The 24,022-nt window shown below is 43.6% G+C and overlaps 1 protein-coding gene across 4 annotated transcripts in view; it reads right to left on the reverse strand.

Annotated features, from left to right (window-relative positions):
- Positions 1-3,224: 3,224 nt before the first annotated feature.
- Positions 3,225-24,022, reverse strand: part of LOC113949881 (phosphatidylinositol 3-kinase regulatory subunit gamma) — a 78,021-nt gene continuing 57,223 nt past the window's right edge. For 2 of the 4 annotated variants that reach the window (XM_027648988.1, XM_027648990.1), the window contains 10 exons: positions 20,760-20,871; positions 18,382-18,480; positions 16,776-16,956; positions 15,803-15,928; positions 14,881-15,023; positions 13,645-13,821; positions 13,078-13,152; positions 12,549-12,719; positions 10,933-11,130; positions 3,225-3,483 (listed from right to left, as the gene is read on the reverse strand). In XM_027648988.1, coding sequence (XP_027504789.1) covers positions 3,240-3,483; positions 10,933-11,130; positions 12,549-12,719; positions 13,078-13,152; positions 13,645-13,821; positions 14,881-15,023; positions 15,803-15,928; positions 16,776-16,956; positions 18,382-18,480; positions 20,760-20,871 — 1,526 coding nt within the window. In that variant the 3' untranslated portion in view covers positions 3,225-3,239. Of the gene's footprint in view, positions 3,484-10,100; positions 11,131-12,548; positions 12,720-13,077; positions 13,153-13,644; positions 13,822-14,880; positions 15,024-15,802; positions 15,929-16,775; positions 16,957-18,381; positions 18,481-20,759; positions 20,872-24,022 lie in introns of those variants that run through there. The other 2 variants (XM_027648989.1, XM_027648991.1) reach the window with 2 other exon arrangements.

The following is a 24,022-nucleotide window of genomic DNA, read 5'->3' on the forward strand; positions in this document are numbered from 1 at the left end:
GGCCAAAGCCCAGTCCGGAAAGCTCGGCCGGGCTCTTGCTCAGCCCGGCGGAGCAGTGGGGAAAACTGCCCGGAACAGACCAGCCCTGTGCAAAAATGGGAACCTGTGTTGCCGATGAAAAGTGCTTTCTTTGGGTAGGATGTTTGTGTTTCCTTTGGCAGAGCGGCTCTGGGAGCGTGCACAGCACCTGCCCAAGGCGGGCTGGCTCTGCTCTCAGTGCACCCTTCCTGCCCCTTCCCTTGAAAGTGTGAGCAAAAGGAAAAAGTTTGGGGAATGTTTCAGCGACAGTTCTGCTTGAAGCAGGTTTGTGGCACGAAGCAGGCTTGTGGCTACTGAGTGCCTCTCCTGGGCACAGACCTGTGACAGCAGCCCAAAAAACCAGGATCTCTCCCAGAACCCCACACAGGAGCCCAGGGAGAGGTTTTTGGGATAGAGGGACACATCCTGGCCCCCTCCCTCCTAGCATTCCAGTCTGCCCAAGATGCTCAATCATGAGACATGCCTTTGCTTGCCCCTGAGGCCCTGAGACAGCTCATGCTCCTCTTCCTGCTCCTTATCCCTCTTCTGGGAGCCAGCCCCTGGGTTGCTCTGGTTTGCATCAGGGCTGGGAGGCTGAGGCAGCTGGGCATGAAGAGCAGCGTCCTCTCACTTGGACGGAGAGGTCAAGGCTCTGCCCTGTGGCTTGGGTCTGGTAGAGAATGGGGAAGGGAGGGGCTCTGGGCAGATGGTTGTGGAGAGGGCAGCAGGAGCCCGGGGGAATATGCAGTGGTTTTGCCCTGCAATGCACTGGAGTGACTGGGCAGTGGCCAAGATGTTTCCCAGGAGCCACCGCCACTAAGGATGGATTTGGAGACAGGAGAGTGGGCACAGCCCAGCTGGTGCTCTGCGGCCTTTTCTCCCCTGCTCCAGCATGTTCTCTGGCCCAGGGAGCACAGAGCCATCATGCAGAGGGTGCCCGGGCATCTTGTCCCCTACCCATCCCTTCTCCACAAAGCCAATTTGTTTCCTCAGGGAGAAAGATTTGCCATCAGAAAGAAGAGATTTGATGAAAATAGTAGCCAGGAGAAAGTCTGGAGAAAATAGTAGCCAGGGAGTGGTTTATGTTGGTCGGGGTGAAGCCTCTGTCCTTCAAACCCCCCAGGTGCATGGATTGCTAGTGCTGCTAGTTCTGCTGAGGGACTGTGCCAGCTGAACCACAAGTGGTGTGAGGTGTTTTTTTCCCCTTGGAAGTATTGTCCAGAGTCAAATTTTGTACATTAACATTTTGCTCCAACTTGGATGAAACCCGACAAGTGAGCTGATGACATTTCCCATGAAATGGGGATTCTGGGTCTGTGGCCAACCCTAATCCACCAGTTTGCTTGAAAGCTGCCGTTCACTGCTCCAGGCTTGGATTTGATGCTCCAAGGAGGGAAATGCTGCATCTCGTGTCTCACTGGGGGGAAGTGTGGCCCATGGCCGGGGCAAATGCTCCCTCATTCTCCTCATATCTCCCTGGGGCCAGGTTGTGCATCCTTGGGGAGGGTCCTGTTCCCAGGGGATTCAGGTTGCACCCTCCGTCTTGGGCACCTTTGCACCCATCCTGACTCAAACATGGTGCGACTGGTGTGAGAAGCAGCTGCCCCAGCTGCATTTCCATGCTCAGGTGCTTCCCTCATGGCAGAGGTGCCTGATGGATCCCATGCACTGGCTGTGCATGTTGGAGTGGGCCAGAGGGGACAGGCAATCACGTCCCTCATGGTTTTTGGGCAGCTTCAGGCACTGTGCAGCCCATCTCACTGCCCTGCCCGTTATTCATGACCATGGTACTCAGAGCTACAGCTGCTGGTTGTGTTGCTCCTGCTGCCCAGCAACACGGTGTCTATTAAACTAAACTATTAGACTAAAATAACTCTATTTTGAGAGCTGAAACTGAAGAGGAGAAGTGGAGGAGCTTGGTTGCTGCAACAAGCCTCTGGCTTTCAAACTAAACTCTGATCCCTTACATCAAGTCATTTTGGCTGGAGGAGAATGGGGTCTTGGAGATGTTTGGGGCTTGCCCCCCAGATTTTTTTCCCATGGGCACGAATCTCCCACTACAGCATGGGGGAACAGAAATCCCGTGAAGGCTGCCTGGGAATGTCTGTCCATCCATTCCACAGCCCCCCTTTGGTGCTGTGCCTGGGGGTGCCATGCCATTGCCTGCCCCCAGGAAGGATCCTGTATGTGACTGGGGGGGGGGGGAACCCAAGGGACTTGCAGGAAGCTCTGCGGCGTTGCTGAGGATGGAAAAATCCCCAGGATCTGCCCTTTCTCTGAGAAGACATCTGAGCTGGGAGGTGTTTTTCTTTCCATCCAGTCAGCACGGCCGCTTGGAAATTTCCTACCTCGGCTCCCGGCTGTAATGTTTTCATAACACAACGAACTGTCTGGCAAAGCCCTAAAAAGCGATTCGCCAATTAGTGACTTACATCTTTCCTGCAACTCTACCTCATTAGTCTTTATTAAAAAGAAATAAATTAAATAATAATAAAAAGAAGCCAGGCCCCAGGAGCCCCCTTGCAGTCCTCCCAGTTTCTCGCTGATGTTTTCCCTTCACTCCCCTCCCACTTGGGTGCCCAGTGGTGCCAATGCAGTAGTCATCAGCCCACAGTGCCCATGGCTCATCCATTGGGAGCCATGTGGCTCCTGATGCTCTGGGTGATGTCTCTGAATGGCTGCATCCCTCCAGCATTGTGTCCCTTCCCAGGAAAGACAAGGGGAGCAGGAGCACCCCAAGGTGCTGTAACATGGGCTGAGCTCCTTGCTGTGTGTAAATGACAGATGCCTGAGCAAGTCCTCAGGGTCCATGCTCTCCTGCACCATGAGGGACTCTTCTGCCTTTTTGGGTGCTCCCTGCCTGCTGGTGGAGGGTCCTGTGGCGTGAGTGATGGAGGGAGTGCTGACTCAGCAGCTGAAAAGGCTTACTTGGCAGTGTGAGAAATGCTGATGCAGCATTTTTTAAAATGGTTGACTCAGGAGGCTGGAAAAATGTTGCTCAGCAGTCTGTGAAAATGTCGGCTCACGGGACTGCAAAAACACTGAGCCCTGCACAGCCCCAGCAACTGCCCCTGTCCTAATTTTCCAAGGATGCTGCTCTGGCATCCCACCCAAACCCCACGTTTAAGGGGCAAAACACCCCCCACAGTTCACCCTCCTGCCATCACCTGTGTTTGGAATGAAAGAAGATGAGCAGCGTTACCCCCAAACTCACTGATTTTTCAGTGGTTCCAGTGCCTGGTGCTCATGAAGGAATTGGGAAAGCGAACAGTGATTTCCCCAACTCCTGCAAAATCCCGGCGAATGGATCCAGCCGAGCCGGGTCTTTGGGAAGCCTGCTCAGTGCTGCAGCCCCCACCCCTCACCACCGGGATCAGCATCACCAAACGTGGTTTTCCCTGACGGCAGGGGAAGCAGCCAGGCATGCAAGAACACTGCTGATGGCTCCTGCTCTCTCCGAAGGGGCTGCAAAAGGAAGGCAGGAAAGGCTCCAGTAAGGAACGCGCGCGTGTGCTACGTGTATTCCTCCCTCGTCCCAGCCCCGAGAGGGGCTTTCTCTCCAGCCGAGAGGAAATCAGACCTCTGCAAGTCTTTTTTTTTAAAGCCTCTGTTGAAGATGATGCCCATGGCCTCGGCTGGGAGACAGACACAGCTAACACCACGACAGCCCGACCACGCTGCAGTTCTGAATTTATTAGAAACAGCTGTCAGTACATCCTTCTAAAACATTACATGTCAATGTGCTTTATTGCAATTTTTTTTTATTGCATTTTTTTTTTTTTTGATCTAGAGCAAGTAGGCCCAGGATGCTTAGTGTCTGGGATTTAAAAGCCCAACCATCTAGTAAAAGAAAGTACAGCAAAATTGTAACACACCTGGTGACAAGTACAGTGTTGCATTACTGAGCTAGAAACTACAGGATGACTTGTCAGAAAACACTAACATACACTTGGTTTCCTTATGAAGCAGTTTGTTTCTTTTCTTTAAAAGTTAAACTACATGAATTCCTTTTTTTTTTTTCTTTTCTTCCCCCCACCCCCCTCCCCGACTACACCATAAACGACAGAAGAACAGATTTTACACAAATAACAAACAAGAGTACCAAAGTTACATGCTGGAATTCATCTGGAAAACAAAATAATTCCATAGCTTCTGGAGAAGCAGGTTCTTAACAGATGCAGTTTCCCTTAAAGAAAATAGAAGTCAAAGAAAAGCAGAAACATTGATGCAAAGGTTGTACAAAGGAGTGTGCTGTTATTTCAGCCCTCGACACAAGATCAAACACCCACTCATGCTTTACATTGAACCACACCTTGTACAAAGAGTCCACTCACAAAGGGACACGCACCAACACCACCCATTGCACATCAGCTCTGGACAGGGGGCACCGAGGGGCGACTGGAACGTGCAAACGATCGCTGCATCTCGCAGGAGAGCAAGAGGGGTTTCTTTTGCTAAACCTTTTCTTGGGACAAAGTTGAATGCTTTGTCCCAGGGTAAGTAACACCCCAAATCAATTCGGTTTACAAGTAGAGTAGTAACCCCCAAGGAAATCCAGAGTTCAGCATTTCAGAAGCACATATGCAAGATGAACACAATAAACTCCTTTTCATTTGACAAAAACCAACCCAATTCTGCCTAAACACGCGGCAGAATGTGCTAACAGTGAATTTTGTTTTATTTTTAAGGGGCAGTGCCACTTACAGCTAATGCATATACATGTGTACGTGAATATATTTTACATATATCTATATACATACAGTACATATACACACACGCACGCGCACACACACACACACACAGATGATGCAGACCATTACAATCCCATGGTGCAATAAACAGCCAGATATACAAAATTAACAGGTTTCATCAAACATATCTTTGCTGGATGTAGAAGTCACTCACAAAAACAAAACAGACCAAAACCCCAACCAGCCAACTGAACGCGAGCCCCACCCCGGCAGCCAACAGAGACCCGGGGGCAGCTCGTGGCTGGCCCCAGCATCCTACAACCCCCAGGAAGCGACGAGACTGGTGCTGGGGGGTGATATTCACCCTTAGAGACCCCTTCTGTCTTTGGATGTAATAACTTTCTCCAAATGATCCCCAGCCTCTTGCTACAAGCACTTGGAAAGTGCGTGGGTGCGGCGTTGTTGAATACAGAGGGAATTTCCCTCCCCCCCCCGCCCTCCGTTTGCCAACGCTGATCTCACAGAAGTGATCCCAGGGGAAGGTGGTGAAGGAGGGCATCAAATTAAAGCTGCTTTCTCTAATACAGGTTGATCAACGAAGCATTTTTTTTTTTATTATTAAGGGCCCCTCTTTTTTTTTTTTTTTTTTGCCCCTGATGCTTGTATTAACATTTTTTAAAGGCAAACTTTAGGACAAATGGTGAGTCTACTCATAAAATATGGTGAGTCTATGCCAATAAGCAATTTAAAATATGCAAATTCTGCATTAATTGTATGGAGCCAGCCCCAAAGACCAGCACTTCAAGCACTGCCATCATCTAAACAGTTAACAAGCTAAAGCTCCCGATCTGCCCCTTTGAACAAACAGGAAGGAACTGAAAAGATTTCAAGAGAGATTTTTTTTTTCCCTTTTTTTTTTTTTTCCCTTCCCATTCGGTGGAAAGTATTTCTGCCCACAGAATGCAAGATTCACAAAAATGTTGGACAAACTTCACGTAACCCCATCCAAAGCTGCTCCTCACGCAGTACTTAACCGGCCGAGCCGCTCCGCGAACAGGCCGGCGCTTATTTGGGCTGGTGACTTGGTTCCCTTCTCCTTGCTGCACACACTGTGCCAAGGGAAGCAAAGGGATCAGCAATGCAAGTTCCCTTCCAGTACAGAAAGGAGAGCAACTCCTTAAGGACTTATGTTAATTCCCTAACTCTCTCCTGGCATGCACATTTAAGGAGAGTATAGCTGATTATTCCAAAGGGAAGGGTCTGCTCTGGCATCTCCTCTTATTTTTGTGGTTCCAGGCGGAGGTCCTGCTTCATGGTCTGTCTCCTGCTTCATCAAACTACAACCAGAGGGATGCTTTAGGGTGCTGAGCCTTCCTCTTCATTAAAGCTATTTGCTTTGAATGCTGAACTTGAGCTAGCCTGACCCCCCTCCCCTCACAGCATCTTTGTCCTTCGGGAATGTTATTTTGATTTTGCTCTTTCAAAAGCAGAGGTTGCAAATCAACGTAAGGAAAATAAACATAAGAAAATTGGATTTTAAATGTGACCTGAACAAAACAACCCCCAACCCATCATAGAGCTTTGTAAAACTGCATTTTGAACCTGTCTCTTACCCCTACTGATCCACAAGCAGTACCTGTTTCATGTCTGCACAATGCAGCAAGCATACAAGACTCACTAACATTTCAGATTTTTATTCCCTGTTAGTGTAACAAAAATAAAAAATAAACAGACATTCAAAAACAGAAGCGAGATTGTTCAAGTACCAAATAAGGGGCTTTTCCAAACTTAAAGTGTGACACTCCTGTAGCAATTCTGCTGTTTTAAACAGCCACAGCATTCAGTTACAGACATGGTGCCACCTAAGCCCGCAGAGAGCCCAGGATTTGGGGCAACCAAGACCCTCCTCCTTCTCCTGTCCTCACTAAAACAGCACTAAGTGTCAACATTCATTTCCACAGTCCCATTACAGTTGCCTGGCTTTGTGAAGGAAAAACTGACTTTCGCCCTGCTGTGACTAGAATTCAGGTGTGATTAAAGATAAGATCTTTCCCTGGAAATGGCTTTTGGTTGTGGAAGTCTTGCTAACACTGGTGTCAGCGAGAAGAGAATCAGGCCCATCACATTAAATGGAAAACTTCTTGACCATCTGCCACATCAAGAGAGATGAGTGTGGAAAGAGCATTTTATTTTTGGCATAAGACAGAGGGCTGTACTGGATATAACTCTAGACTGCAACTACCAACGGTGCAAAGCAGTGACTCAAATGCACTGCTGAAGAGAATTAAATAAAAACCAAAACACAACCCACAAAACTAGAGCACTCCAGAATCAGAAAGTGAACAATCACATTTTACTGCTCCACACACTAGTGAAGCATCTGTTGGGACATCCCTCTGTTTCTAGGTTTGTTCTTCCCATGCTCACATAACATGTAATCGATAAAGAAACTAGTGGGAAAAGATTTATAATTTACTAACTTCAAAAAATATGGCACTCGTGGCTGACACAATGGGGCCAATGGCAACTGTGGAAGCAGACCTGATTTCCATCCATACCAATATAAAATACCGAATCACCCCTAATCCCTGCAAATATACTTCAAAACAGATTAGAAGTAACTGTGCATATTCGAGTTTCAACGTCCCCCTCCCCCCCTTCCCCCCATTTAACACTGTGCAAAAGTTATTTATTTAACTCTACATATATATTTAATACAATATGGGTCAATGAGATCAATGCTCCTCTAACTGCAGTCTGGCACCAGACGGCTGCTACAACAGTGAGACTATTTCCCCCCTTTCCTCCTGACGTTCTGACTCTTAAAATTAAAACCTTCTCACATCTTACTCTTTTAAAAGAACTTGAGTTCCTTTGTTTTGCCTGTATGTTCATATTTCCTGTATTTGTTTTAGGCTTAACAGCTGCTTTTCATCCTGGGGTGTAATCCTGCACCTCTCAGGCCCATTGCTGATTTCTCAGCCATGGCAAGTGTAGAACAGCTCCTGGAAGCTGTGGGTTTTCTCACAGGTCTAATGACACTGAGCAAACAAAATCAGGTCAAGCACAATGAGAGGTGCAGGACCAAGCCCTTGCCTCATGGATCACACCAGCTACATGTGTCAGCTGGTTTTGTACCCATTTTCATTTGCTCTGTGAGTCCAAAATGGATGCAAAAAGAATCTGTGCAAAAGCACGTGAGAGTCAAAGGGGAACAACTGCAGCAGCTGCAGGACTTCAGGTGCCTAAACCAAACACAGAGATACAATGGCAAAACAGCCTCAGGGAGACTGCTCAGGATAATGGAGCCAAACGCAAGGAACGTGGTCTTAGTCTGTCCATGGCCCTGATCTGAAGGTCTGGGCAAAACAGAACTTCAAAGAACGCTTCAAGATGGCTTATTGGCTCTGAGTCCATCGTTTGCACATCACCTGTGATCAGCAAAAAGATCTCAGAGAGCAAAGGGCCAAGAATCTCAACTCACTCACACCACGATAAAGCCAAGCTACCTTCACAGACGTTAATGGAATTACATTGTATTTACCTTGGCAGAGCCAGGGCTGGAGCCCGGACCAAGACCTCACAGGATCAGTCAGATTCCACTACAGGGAAACTTCAGACAGCCCCGCTCTGCTACCCCGCTGCTGTCAGTACTGTGAGGGTGTGCCAGGATTTACGAGCCTGGAAGTAGATCTGCACTTGTTTAAAACGAAACTGAACCCTACCTGAAAACGGGGCAGAGGTGAAACACTTCAGCCAGGTTATCTCTGTCACAAAATCAGGGATCGGAAATATGGGGCCCATCAGCCTTGAATGTTAACGTTGTCAGTAAGAGGAGAGTCCAAAGAGAACACAAGGGCAGTGAAAACAATCAGACACTCCTCCCACACAGATTTCTCCACAGGCATGAGGCACCTGGCTATCATTTGTGCCTTTGAACTGATTTCCCTCATTGGGCATTTGGTCTCAGCCCAGCATCAAGGGAATGCTAGATGCTCAAGAGGTGTGAGAATGACAGCTTTACAGCTACCAGATTAGAACTGCAAATTATCCAAAATGTAGGGCAAGTTTCTTTATAAAGAAAAGAATTCCATGTCCACATACCACTGAGGAATCCATTCAAGGTTTCCACTAACAGCAAAGGCTATGCCTCATTTTTCCTTTCCCTGGGGAAGTAGGAGAGAAGGGACACACTAGCAGATGTGTTTCACTTTTGACATAGCAACTTATCTGGATTTTATTTTTCTCTCACACAGTCTTGGTTAAGTTTTGAAGTGTTTCATTTAATGAGAAAAGTGGCATCTACAGAATTCTTTGCCTGAAGATTGCACTCTGGCCGATTAGAAAGTGCCTGGGATGCATCAGGGTCATTAGTGCAAAATAAAACATCTCCTGGCATGCCAGGCAACCAGACTACCCTTCCTGCAATGGCTGTCAGTGCTCCAGCCTTGTCACTTCCCTACTTGCAAATTCAAGACATTCAGTAAAATAATACTTCTAGTGTAAACATTATACATCAACAAGCCTGGCACTACTGCCCAGGCATTACAGAAAAAAGCCATTTGAACAGGAAATCAGCCCCAGGGTCAGAAACGGGTCTCCAGCATTCTCAGACCTGCATGACTGTCTGCTTCCTGTCCTGCACAATGGGTGCATTGCAAGGGAAACGCTTCCAGTAATGGGAACAAAAGTAACTTTCAAGGTTGCACACTGAACAATTACTTCGCCAGTTGTGCTTTGATGCCAAGTGGTTCAGTTTGCCAAACTTAGCTCTTTTTCATTTTAGAAGCTTAAGGAATGGAAATAAGCTGCTTTGTACACTTTCCAGGGAGGGGATTTATTTGATGATTGCTGTAGTTGATGAAGCCCAGGACTACCCACTCCAGTATCTGACAGCAGCCCTTGCCAAAGGATGGTACCAGACATCCAATAACTGACGAGTATGGCTTTCTTCCCTTCCTGTGTTTTGCATCATGTCCAAAATAACTACAAGGGAATTTAGATTATACCAGTGTAAAGTCTTGCTTGGCTGCAGTGGTGTGAGAGTTCAGAACCCATCTTGCAAAGAACAAATTGGAGCAGATCTACGATTAGCATGTTCACCTCTCTACAACTGGGAGTGACTACACCTCACCAAAAAATTTGGTACAATAAGCCATCCAGAAGCATTTGATTACACTGACCCCTTCTGTACCAAGATCAAGCTTTACAAGAGTCTGTCATTGTTCAGCAAGAGACCTGCAGCAGGTGAGTGCAAGCTTCCTTCTGGTTTACATTCTGAAGCACAGTATCATTAAAAACTGAAAACAGAATCCCAAGCTGAGGAATGGGAGGAAGGGGGGAGTGAAGAAAGAGGAGAGTGAACAATTACATCAGATCAGACAAATTTAGTGTGTTGAAGCCACACAATGTTTAGCTTTTCCTTTTATTTGTTTCAAGTTTTGGTGCAGAAAGTATGTGTGGATGCTAATGCAACCTCCCCTGTAAGTGTTCAATCTAGCAACAAACAAAGTTTTGGCATGTTCAATTTGGTTATGTTTCCTTTAAGCGAAGACCTGTAGTGCCATTGAAACCAAAACTTTGTTACTGTTGGCAAAAAAAAAATAAAGCAACTTTCCTTTTACAAGCATTTTTCCATTTAAACAAAAACCTGAAGCTTTCCCGTAATTCCTTTGGTCTTCTCTCACCAAATTCCATGCTACCTCAAGACAAGCCCTCTTTTGGAAGTCCGGCTGAATCGCAGTGAAGCTGCTAAAATTAACAGAGAAGAATTGCTGTGGTAGAGTTTCCCCCTAGTTCGTTGGGAGTTTAAGACTGAAAGACATTACTGATGCCTCGAGTAGAGGATTCAAATTGTCTCTACTAGAACAAGAGAAAACAAAATCCAATTAGAAGTTCCACTGAAGGTGCCTGGCAAAAAATTTTCTCCGTAAGATGATGCTTTGCTTCCAGTATTTTTGTATGCGTTGCGTTGAGTTTATTCCCCTCATAAGGAAACAAAAGTATTGGTGTAAAAGCACAGCTGAGCTTTTAAGGTAGCACCAGGACACCTACACCCAAGTTGTCGTCTTGTTGCTGCTAGGCCTCTTTTTGATTCACATTCACAGAATCACTTCTTGTGCAAAACAAGCAGTCTAAGGAGAAAGAATGCCCTCCAAGTTCTAATAAAAATCGTAGAAAAGAATCCAAGATAGCCAACGCTTTCCTCCTCCCCAAAATTTACCTGCAGAGAGAGGGGGGCATCTGTGCGTAGACAGGATAGGCAAGCCTGACATTTAGGGAATCATTGTGTTGGACAAGAGATGTCTGCTGGTAATGAAGAACCAAATCCTTAAGTGTGCTGTACAGGTTGTACGGTTCTGCAAACCCGTAACCTCTCGGAGTGCTGTAGATCACACAGTGTTTCACCTCTCCATCAGCTCTGCAAGGAAAGGAAAGAGGAGAGTTTAACATCAAAGGACAAACCCAAAGTGACAGTCTATTAACAATTAACTAATGCAGCAGCCCCGCCAGTCACTGAATTACATAATGGAGGACCCAGTAGATGCAAGTAGAGGAGATTAATATAGTCTGTGAAGAAACAGTGCTTCAGGGCATGCGATTAAACACTCTTGCATAATAATCCACATAAGAGGCCTCTTCCATCCCAGCAGTACAATTCCCTACTGCATTGTTCTCCAAATGTTCCTTGGAAAAAAAAAAGTCAAGAGCTTAACCAAGAAGATAAGCACCCGAAGTCAGCAATGACTTTGTGCTCAACTTACCTAGAAACCTTTCCACTAAGCAAAGAAGCCAAAACCCACAAATTCTCAGGACCTACAAAGTACTCCATGAAATACAGCACTAACCTTCAGTGTGCATTTTTTAATGTTAAGCACGGGATGGATTCAAGCTGATTCATTATCTGAAGCCATAGCGACCGAGTCTCTAACTTGGCAAAGCAGCTACTGGAACGCAGCATTTCCAAAGCTGCTACAAAAACTTATCTGCCAGAAAGATCGAGTATTATGTAACCCCTGTACTGGAGCCTATTACAATCCCAGTCACATGTAGGGACAGGTTACATTATGCCATCCCTCTGTGAGCTTGCAGCGGGATCCCGACCAAGCGAAAGCATCTGATGAACCCATCACTTCAGTGCCTGTGATAAACAGAGCAGATACTACAGTATTCAGCTACCTTGAGGTGCTCTACCTTCATGTATTCATTTCTCGGACCTCTGTTCAGAAGCAATTAACCTCATGTGAAATAAATCAGCGGGAGCCATTTTGCACTCCAGAACGGGCCTGGAGGATTTTTAGGTAATGGAATCAGTATTTCTGACCTCCGTTACACCAGCATAAAATGAAGTGAAATACAAGAAATCAATGCAAGGCTGTGTGAATGTCGTAAAAACTACGGCTCACAAATAATGCCTCCTCTGAAGCATCACCATTATCTTAAACATACAAGAGAAAGATTCAGAGTTGGGTGTGTCTGAAAATGAGAACAGATGATGTCACACCTTCACAGTCGTGCTTTATTTCTTCCCATGGGTTCTTTAGCAGGAATACGGTAGAATTCAGAGTTAACTTACTTATAGACTGTAGAGCTTCAAGATGGGATACTTCAGAATTTTGTATTAACTACTGTGGCAAAAACAGAGACTGCAGGACTACAGTCATTCCATGGTCAAAGCACATTTTTGTTACAAAGCTTATACCATGCTGGTCTTCCTGCAAACACATACCCTAGCTTAGGGTAGGCCTAAGCTAGGCCTGGTTTTTGTTCTCCAAAATAAAGAGCTTTGGTAGAGATTTATGCATTGAGTAGTTAGAACGAAAAGGAAAACAGACTTACACCACAGAACAAGCGTAACATCCTTTCTTGCTACTCTCGCGAATTAAAAATGCTCCATCAGGTTTCCCACAGAGCAAGTCTTCTGCTTGGATACGGTTGAGATCTCCAACAAACCAAGTTTTCTCATCATGATGTGGTAGGTTTTCATCTTCTTCATTCACAAAGTATGTGCTGAAAGAGAGGTTAAATTTGTTAACCAGTGATCAGCAAAGGAGTTGGTAAGCAGAGTTATTTATTTTTGCAGAAATCATGCAAAGAAATACAAGAATTGCCCAAACTGGGAGGTCAGGTTCCTAATGGACATATATTAAAGGCTTCCACTTAGAACTTAATTGTTTCAACTTTGTTTAGTCCTAAATGTTTCAGGAGAGTTGCTCCTTCATATGACATCAAGTTCCCCTAGAGACCCTCTCCTTTTTTCTCCAGTCCTTTACTGAAAAACTGGTGTTTTTTGTTACCAAACTCCACAAGAGAAAACGTTCATAGATGGAACACTTCTCAACAAAATCATATGCATAGTGACACTTACTCATCAATATTTTCATTTTTGATCCCCAGCCAGTCGTTTATTCGCTTCTGTCTCACCCCTTTGTGATTGAGCCATCTGCCAGAAGAAGAGAGCATTAATACATTACTTCAGAGTACGTGTATGGGTTTTCTTACTAAGCAAGCTGAAGCTCAGACACAAGGTACCACAAAAAAACAGTCTGTGCCTAACTCAAGGATGTCAGGAGCTGGATAACAGGAGTGTTGGTAAAATCAAGTGTGGGTATGAGCAACATCTGACACACCTAACAGAAGTAGTACTAACCTCTGTTGTACTAGCAGGCACAGATTTTGTTTATAAGTAATTTATTTTAAAATTTTTATGTACAAGAGTTGCAGAATGTGCACCTATTTGTGGTTGGCTCTTTAAATAATGAAGCCATGAAGAAGTCAACCAATATTCAAATATCCCATGCAAGAAAGTAGCACCTTAGCACTCACAGAACTTTGGTTATGAAAGGAAAATTAAATTCTCATTATCCTGATGGAAACAGTCATTAATCAGGTTCATCAGAGACACTATTCTGAGGTACGGGTCAGGCTTACTTACACAAGATACTGATCTCTGATTTTGCGGAGCTGAATTAGGTCAGGCTTGATGCTGTTCATTTTCTTATCAGTCTCCCTGTTGTCCAGAGCTTGTTTCTTCAAGTCTTGTTCCAGGCGCATTTTACTGTCATGGATCTCACCCAGGCGGGATTTTAATTTTTCATAGTTCATCATTATCCTGAAAACAAGCACAATATTGGAGAGAAGAGGTCAAGTTTGGTCTAGGACTGAACCTACTGGTAGCACTTATAGAAGAGTATCACAAGAACTACCGTAACAGCAGCTCCTCCCTTTGACTGCCTCATCTTCACATGAAAACTACTGTAAGAGTGACAGAAAAGACCTCTTGCCAGAGGGCCTACAACCTTCAGTTTACCTTAATATACTTCTTTCTGGCAGAGATGCAGGAACAAATTATCCAAAGGAGGGTAAGCAAGAACAGATTCCTCCTTCACTGTCAGATTCACTTTGTAATATCAATTATGCAGTCCCACTGTAGGTATCAGGACTAGCAAGATTTCAAATGCAGACTTCAATTACTATCAAGAGCTGCCAGGAAGTAATGTTGCCTGTCTCTTCTTTCAAGACTAGTTTGCAGGTTTGGTATAATTCAGGAGAATTACATATTTTCCCTGTTAATTGATCTTCATTCAGAATGAAGCACCACAGTTGTACAGTAAGATTGTTACAGGTAACTGTTCTTAGTCTAAAGATCTCCTTAAGGTTACCCTATCTGGTTCAAAAAACACTATGAAAAGTTAGGCATTATATCTGGCATTTCTTCAAAGGCCCAAATACAACTTTTTCTGCTAGTACCCTCACAGAAAAGCAGCTTCAAATGAGGTCCTTACTGAATTTGTTAGATGACAGCTGTTAAATATAATCTTCTTTGAAAATGACTAAAACTGACTATGGACTATGAGATTCACCAGATCTATGGACATTTCACAGTTGAAAAGTAAAGATTTTTCTGAATTACGTTCTGAGCAAATCCAAACAGAAGTGGAAGAAACAAATTAAATTGTTATTTCCTAATTCTTTCCTGGTCCTTGATTTACCGAAGTTAAGAGTAAGACCAACCCAGAGATCTCTCACCTCTGCTATCTACAATGCAATTCTTTGACAGAAGAGAGCTTTACTAGAGAAGGCACTTACAAAGTGGTTTATATGATGCTTTAATGGGAGTGCCCATGTGGACACTAGTTTTGCCAGGGAAGCAAACACAACCTGAGCTTACCGTTCAATTTCTTTGTCATTCCCCTCCCTGCGGAATCGCTCAATGTACTCTTTGCTGTATCGCTCTTGTGAGTGGCACTGCTCCTCAAATATCTTAATAGTTTCATTAAATGCTTCGATTGCAGTCCTCTTCATCTGGATTTCCTACGTAAGGAAAGAGTCCTTCATCACTTGTCCATAATACAGACAACAAAGCAAGACCCAAGTATATTCCCTAAACTGACTGAGAAGACCATCTTTTCTCCCCCCACTAAGTCAAAATGAAATTAATCAGTTTTAAATTTAGTCAATTGTCCAAGTAGAGTCAGGGAATAACAGGGCAGACTTACTCCCTCTAAGTCTACCCTCCTCCTCTACACAGTGCTCTCTATTAGGCTGCAAACCCCTCAAATATTTTAGTCATATTTTCCATCTTAGTTTTCAGGAAGACTGCCAGCAAACCTCCTCCCCATATATGAACTATCTTATTTTACCAGAAGCAGTCCAAATATCGTATTCACACTTCCTTAATGCATAATATCTGGTAACTGACTCGCACGTGACTTCACAAAAAACCTGGACAAACCCCTCTACAATTCTCACTGCAGAATACAGCAGCTGGAAATACTCAGCAGCCAAGGAAGAAGTCTGCAGTGTAAAGCTTCTAGGTGTTGGCATTCTCCACAGCTTTACCTTATACTTGGAAGCTCAGCTGCCCTTTTTTCCTTGCCCCACACCACGCCTCTAGGACTATCAGCAACAAGCAATATTCACTCTTTCCATCACCTCTGAAACTACTTTGCTCTGTTCCATGATTTACTAAGTTTTTTCCTTGTATTTTCTGACTATGGACTGCCTTTATTAGCCACAACAGGTTAAATTAATTTTCTTTACTTTTTAAACAACGAGAAACAGACTCAACAAACAGCCAAAGAAGAACTAACCTGTGATGTTCTGGTATATTCTTCATACAATTTGTCGTACTCTTTGCTCTTTTCCTGATACTGAGCATGGTATTCTTGAAGTTTTTTACCTACTGCATCTATATTATCTTCTTTCACCAACTGATCCTGTACATACAAAGAGCTATTAAGTCTTCAAGCAAAGCAGCTTTTCCTTAAGAGTATTCATTTGTCCACTTATGCACATTTGCATTTTACAGATATTAGCATCATGTTTATAATCCAGTTTCTAGAGAACACTGTCTCTAAATCCCCCTTCCTTTGTGCAACACATTCCACAGTTTACAGACAGTAGGAACTGGAACTATAGGACACCAAGACCTATGCCAAATACTAAGCTTCCAAAAACACACCACACTTTACTTTCAGAATTGCTATCCCCTATTCAAGAAAGAAGGAAGCACATTACTCGGAATCTGAAGTTAGAGGTCAGAGGGTTGTTTTGGTTTTTTTTTTTCCCAAAAGCTCTGTAGTTCTTTTTCCTTAATGCAGGAAAATGTCTCAAGCTACTGAATAAAAGTTAAAAAAATGTTCTTGAAAAATTTAGATGTCTATGCACAGAGTGAGCATCTGCATGGGTCATATGTACTTCAAGGGTAACACTGCCTAGAACAGTGCCTGGTGGGTCCACAAGGGTCCAGGGGGAAATAAAAAGGCTTCTCAGAGTTCAACTGCTGCATACCAGGGTTTCTCTTCTCTTCTCTGCTGCCTGATGGCTGCTCAGATGGAGACCAGAAACTTGATAAAATGAAGCAGCTTAAACGGCTAGAAAATTTGAAAGACCCAGGTGAGGCCAAATGTGAAAACTCCACCTTTTTAGTTTTTCCGTATTCAAAAAAAAAAAAAAAAAAAAAAAGAAAAAAAAAAAAAAAATCAGGCTATTCATAGAAAGCAAACAAAATTATTTTTGTTCTTGTCTGCCCTAATAGGTACTGGGGTCTGATGGAGATCTTACCTGCTGGTACCGGGACACTGGATACATCAACTTCACATCGAGCTTCGGGTTATACTGCGCGAGAGACTCATTGCGGTAGTGGTTAATGAGTTCCACCACTGAATTAAACGTCAGTGGGTCAGAGAAGCCATACTTTCCATCCCGATGATAGATCTTTATCAGCTTATTGTTGCCACCCTTCCTGTAAGGCACAGAGGTTTTACTGTGTCACTCCCATCCCTTTTCCAACACTAGGGCTGCTAACAAAGACACCAGTGAAATTCCTGGGCAAGTGGCCTTCATAGTGATTCTTTACACAGTAGCAGTATTAAGTAGTTTAAGAGTCAATACACACAGAAATTATCATCAGATTATTTGAACAGGAGCAAAGCCCAAAGTAAATCTCTTCCTATGTGTTCATTCTGAAGCCAGCTTATGGTATTTAAGTCCAAGCTTTGCCAGAAGTTGTGCAAGGGAAAAAGAGGATGCTGAAGGCTGAATAAAGGAGCCATAAGAAAACCTAAACCCACAGTTTCATGCAATTTGGGGTCACTAATAGTATACAAATGAGTATAGATTATACAATTATTAACAAGTCTTTTGAGTTATGGATGCTAATACAGGATACCTGAACCTAAACAAAATCCTTTGAGGATTACAACATGGCTGTAAGTTTAGGACTTTATCTTATCCAGATTTATCTGTTCTAGTGGTTTCCACAAATATAGCACTTATTTCTTCCTTTTTTTCCACCAACAGACTGTTTAGACACTGTCCTGTCTTTCCTGCACTCACAATTCTGGTTCCTAAAGACATCTGATTTCGGCAAAATAAAACCATGCCAAACCTTAGTGCACATGGTGTGAACTTTAAGGCAGAAGTTAAAGCAGAATTTTAACTACACCCTTGGGGTCAAACCTGCTATTAAGGCAATGGAATTTCACAGCAAGATCAAATACCTGCTATATCACAGTAACTCCCAAAGGTGTGCTACAGAGGCAGTCGCTTATGTGCCTCACCTGCTTGCCTCTAACAACCAATCTTGGGAGCCTGGCAGAGGCAAGTGGCTGGGCAGGCTGGGCAAGGCACCAGAGCCAGTCACATGAGGTCTGCTGCCTAACTGCAGCAGACAGGGCTGGGGCAGCTCTGGGAAACCTTCCACTTGCAGACAATTTTAATGAAGAAAAGAACATAGCTCCAATTCGATATTTCCTAAACAACAGATCAGAAAGCACAAGATACTCCTTTTACAAAGACAATGTGCTTGGGTTTCTACAGCTGTAGACTGATGAGATATTCAACACTCTCCCATTAATCAAAGCCCTAGCTTACAAATACCTTTTACCTTAGCAGTTCTGAAACTATGAAGCACTTCTGAGCAGCTCTCCTCCCCAAGTCCCACTTCATCCACATGCTGATCCTTACAGTACTGTTTAGTGAGGGACAGGATTCAATGCACAGAACAGAACTGACTGTCGGACGTGGCTTATTTATTTACTTATTCTGTGATGTGCAGTCCTGGGAACATCTCTCAAGCCACATGAGCTTTGCACAGCCATGGCTGTCACTGGTATAGCAACAGCTACTCAGGGTCTCCCTGTGTGGGCTGCTAGTGCTCAGTGCTCACCGTAAGGTCAGAGTGTAGTCTCCCTGCATCTTGGTTGATGCGTCGCGCACCAGGAATGTTCCGTCTGGCATGTCTCGTAATTTGTCATTTACTTCTTCCCTGAAGAATGGAAAGGGAGGCAAAATTAGAAGCACGAAGGACATGATCATCTTTGCCATAGGTAAAACATCGGAGTCAGTAACACCAGCATGCATAAAGTTCAATCTTCTTTGACGTCCGGGCTCTCCAGTCTTTTAGGGCATCTAAAGCAAGTCTCAACCTGTGTAACCGTACTAGAGAAAAGCAGCTACAGTCAACTGCCACTTAGAGAGAAGTCTCTGTTTAAACAACAGTAGCAGCTGTGACTCAGTTCATAACCTTTCCCTGTAATCTGCTCAGGTTTTAAAGTCCACACTAAAACAGGTGCCCTTTGAGAAGCCAGTCCTGACCCCTTAAGAGATGGCCTCTAACATCACAGCTCAAAGGTGTCTAAAGTTTAGCAGAGTTTTAGTCTCAAGAGGCTCTTTATTGGCTTAACTCTGATCTTATTTACAGCCGTTTTAAAGCACTACAACCTTTCCAGCTTCAGGGCAACTCTTCCTTATTTACAACTGAGGCAAAAGGACACCCAGTCCAGAGCTTTAAGCTAAACCAAGAAATCTTGTAGTGAAAGTGAGTACCTGTAAGCATTAAGAAAATTATTTCAGCTGAAGAGATAAGCATCTTGCCAGGTTCGAGCATTTCACCCAGATTATGTATCTCACTTCATAACAGCTCCCTCAAACCTTTTAGAAATACTAAGCACTTTTTAATACAATCATTTGGAAACTAAAGTTTCTCAGATAGCCTCAACGTTGTCTAAGTGCTGTATGAAGCTTAGTTGAATCTTACAAAGCAAAATCAACAGCAGCTTTTTTGCTCAAATACTAAGGAACAAAAATATTCTTACAGAATAGCCCTAGCTCTGATTTAGCTATTTGAAAATGATTCTGTTAGTAAAACTAACTCCTGTGAATGTTCACGTGCATATCCACTTACTCTGACCATTTCACAGATTGGACCCAGTTAACCCAAACAACTCTCTTTTTTAATTGATAGATACGATCCATGGGTTTGGGCTTGTGCCTGCAGGTTGCACCCTGGAGCTCGTGACAAAATTTCCAGCACAAGTTCTTGACTGAAGAACATTGGTCCTGCCATGATAGCCCAATGCAGCCCATACCTGCTGGCTGCCAAATTAAGGTCATAAACAATTCCATCTTTACATGCACGTGTATCACGTTTTAATCTAATAAAGCCACTCCAGTGTGATTTGCAGTGCATTAGCTCCTGCCATCCTGTGCACTGATAATTGAGGAGCAAATCCACAGTCAATAAACTGATACCAATATCGAGCAGTTTTAAATAAACTGTGTCTAGTGGGCTTTGTGATCACTTTTTGCCACTCTGCTTCAATTTAAAATTAACAGAAAAATATCTCTGCTGAGGCCCTTCAAAGGCAAGATCTCTGTGGGTTTACTTTATAAAGAGATAAGGGTGGTACAATAAAGATATGAAAACTTTATTTCCCTTCTCAGAACGCCAATAAGTTAATGTGGAAAACACGCTCTTCTTGCCTCTGTCTGCCAAAGTGCTTCAAAGTATTATGAGCACAAGTTTGAGCAATTCCTGATCACGCTCCCAGCACGCTCACCTTTCCTCTTACAATTCCAAATTCTAGACTCTTCAGAAGTGCCGTAAGAGGGAAAGAGATGACTGAACACTTCAGTTCTTTTATGCAAGTATATAAAAACTAGTCCTTCATTTTCTGAACCTAACCCATCTATTTTCTCAAGTGCAGAGAAAGAGGTTTTCTTAAGAGGTAAAGCTTAATTTATTTGATATGTGTTTCTATCATTTGCTCAGTATAGCTGGTGAGGGTTAGCATTTTTAAGAGCTATTTTTTATATCACCATGTAATAGAAATTAATACAGATGCAATTTTAAACTAATGTTAAAGAAACCAAAACTAAGAATGCAATTCCTTTTATTCTAAAGTTTTATTTTTGTACTGAAACTTCACTGACCTGCATGCATTCCAGCACTGTACGCTTACAACACCTTATTAGATAGCAGATTCAGATTTTTCTCCTTTTTAAAGACTGTTTATCTGGACAAATTTAGAAAGCCAAAAATAAGTGTCACCAAGACTGGCAATATCTGCACCAGAAGAGCAACAACTGAAATGTCCTCAATCCAGCTGAATAGTTTTACTTAGGTGCTTTGCCAAGTAAAGTCCTGAAGTGTTTCCCTCCTGTAAAAGGCATGTTCTTTTTATCTTGAATTGTAGCTGGCTTGATCTATTTTTAACAACATATATTAACACATTTCAATTAATATAGTCTAGCAATATTGCTTACCTTGAGATGTCCCCCCAGTACCATTCTGCTTCCTGCAGAGAGAAGCTGGAATTGTCCTTTATTCCATTCGTATTGACTGGAGTCATTGGTTTGGGGGGCTTTGGAGGAAGAGCTGAAAATGAAAAACAGATGAACAAAAGGTAAACAGGAGAAGATAATCACTAAACTATTAATGAAATCTGACAGTAAAAAAAACGAGAGAAAATGTGCACCTTGAACTTTGCTTTCGAGCTCTCTCAAATCAAATGAAATTCGTAATTTTAGAGGAATTCTGAAGTAAGCAGTTCCACTGTGATCCCAGATTTCCTAGTATCAAACTAAACACTTGCTGGATGGAGGAGAAAAGGAAGGAGCATGAGGAAACACGAGTTTTTGTTAAAAGGAAGACTGGCGCAGGCACAACTACAAGGGCAGGTGCCGCCTAAAGCTCCAAACAAATGACAAAGGTGCATTGTGTTTGAAAGCCACAGCCTGGAGAGCACTGGGCACCACTGTGGAAAAACTCCAGTTGCTCAGGCATCACCAGTCCTTATGTCAACTCACAAGAGGAAACAGGTAAACTCTTCTTCAGAGGGAAAAACAATTGGCATATCCATCAAAGGCCCAAAGTTCAAGTTTCATACTAGGTTTGTCATTTAGGCCTCTGCTTTGCAGGTGCTGAATGCTTCATCACAAACATTGCCACTGAAACTCAGGCATTTTTTAGGCATTTCATGAGACTCTTTCATGAGAGGGACAGGTCACATTTGAATTCACAGTAAGAAAGCAACTACACACATTGATTTGCTTCTAGCACATTTTCAAGCCAGACCCTGAACATCTGTGCTCCCAGCCCTGTGCCCTTGCCATCAGATTACACAAGCATCAGCGAGCAGGCCTGACACACTGACAACAGCCATCTTTCAGATGCACACAATCCCAGTGTACAGGCAGAAACACAAATAAAGGGAGCAGAAAGAAGATTTTGATCTCTAGCTTCAGCATGGAATGGCTCAGTGCTGAGAGGTGTGCTACTTGGCACCATCCATCTGCTCACCTCCGAGCCACACCTCCCACATTAAAGAAGAGAAAACAGGCTTCCAACTGCAGTTCCAAACACCATTTCATGTTGGATATCCAACACAGTAACTTCACTGTTCTCAGACAAACCAGTAGATGCTTTAATTGAGCCAATCTAAACTAAACCTGAACCTTGACCCAGACGTTTGCACCCTGGGGTTGCTGACCAAACACCTGATTCAGATAGCAGCATTCATTCTGTGGGACTGAGCATTAAACCGTAGCATACAGGTTTCTTTTTATGGGGTGAGCTGGGAACTCTCAGGTGTGCACACATCTAGTGAGGCAATAACACCTCTTGTTGTAAAAGGAAGGTGAAAACCTTCAGATTCAGTGAAGTAGCTTCCTGGTTAGGAAGCTTCGGTTATTCCTAGCTCAGCTACTACAGTTGTTTGTGTAGCACACAAGTGTTTGTACAAAGCACTGTTAAGAGCAAGACATGGTTCTAACCCTACTTTGCTTGAAGGTCCCAGCCCCATCCAGGGTCACAGGAACATACATCCAGCCTAAGCCTGTAGAGTCAATTGTATTCACTGTGCTGTTCCATCTCCCCCACTGAAAGTTCCTGAATTAGAAAATGTCTTCAGGTCCTCCCTCCTCCCCACCTCACATCTGGGATAGCAGAGTCTCAGCAGTTCTGAGTCCCCCACAAGGCAGTTAATCCAATTTCAGAAAACCTGTAGATGTTCTGATCTGCTTGAGAATCTTTTGTAAATTCTGAGTCTTTAACAAGCATGTGAAGATTCACCTAAAAACCATACAAAAATGCAGAGAGTTCTTAGGAAACGGCACCAGCACCAGCAATTATTTCACTGGGTCTTTCAAATTAAGGCTTGGACATATCAAAAACTTCAAGGTATTTTACAGCGTAAAAGCCTGTTTTACACTGGTAATAGGAGCTTTCCAGAAGAGGCTTTCAAGTATTCTCTAGAGTACTTGAATACTTCTCTAGCCCTCCTTGTAAGATTAAGTCTTGCTCCTTTATATACTGTGGAATTATTTAGCAGCTTTGTTAGGCCTCACTCCAAAGCACAGGGCATAGAAAAGCAAAGTAACAAAGAGCAGAAAGGTAAGGAACAGGAGTTTGGACACAGAGCACTAGACATTACACCAAGTGTCCCTACTACAGGTGGGAGCTTCTCCTTCCCTCTAGTAGGCAGGTACCAGTTCTCACTATCAGGGGGATGTCTGCAGAACTTCACCCTGCATGAGAAAACTGGAAGGAAATTCTTTCAGGGAGAAGAATAAGGCTTGGACCGTTTCCTGTAAAACCTGACTCATGGAAGCCAGTCCTTTACACAATAGACTTTTGAAAAATGCTTTTTAATAGCTTGCACATTTCAAAAATACAAAACTATTTGCAAGGGTGGATCCTGTTTCCAGAGAGCTATGTATTTAATTCTCTACTTTCAATACTTAGAGGTCTTTGAGATTTCCCCCTGTACTGGACACAGAACCAGGACCCTGCTATTGCTTTACCCCGTAGACCAACATGCCCATCCATTTCAGCATTTCATGGCTACCATTTCAGCCCATGTACTGCACCCTGCACAAATGGAGAACTGACACAAAGGTAGTTTAAACCTCACAGCCCAGACCCTGGATGCCACAAGGGGAATATTCTGTAACAGCATGGCAAGTCTACTGCAACAGAACAGCATCACCACACTGCTGCTCTCATAACACTGGCCCAATGGGTTGTTGAAAGAGGCATCCTAAAATAGTTTTTACTAGTACCTACACAGTGCTAACAGCCCTGCTAGGAGAAATCTTGTGATGTTTCTAGGAGAAGCTACAGAGAGCCTCAAAGAGTCCACAGATTTTGATTTAAATTCAAAATAATCCAGTCTTATATACTTCACTAGATGAACATTAGAGAGCTAAAATCCTAGAGTTAAGTAAAATAAAGCTGGCTTGAAGTCAACAGAAATGCTTTCAAGAGCAGCCGTGTTTCTTTCCATGTCACTGAGCCCAATTCTGATCTAGCCACAGGCACAATCTTACTTTATCTCAAAACAAGCTCTGATTAAAGTGAACGATCCTGATGGTTTCTTGCCTCCCTTTTTCCTGGGAGAGAACGAACACTGATCACAAGTGATTAACAGCACAACGGATCTATCCGTTCTAATAAAGAACTTGCTGTTAAGGAGCAGATACACAAGCATCCTTCCCCTGCCATGTCCCCAAGACAGCTTTAGAGCATG

Source organism: Corapipo altera, unplaced genomic scaffold (genome assembly GCF_003945725.1).
Source record: "Corapipo altera isolate COAL_440 unplaced genomic scaffold, ASM394572v1 112, whole genome shotgun sequence".
NCBI classification, from domain to species: domain Eukaryota; kingdom Metazoa; phylum Chordata; class Aves; order Passeriformes; family Pipridae; genus Corapipo; species Corapipo altera.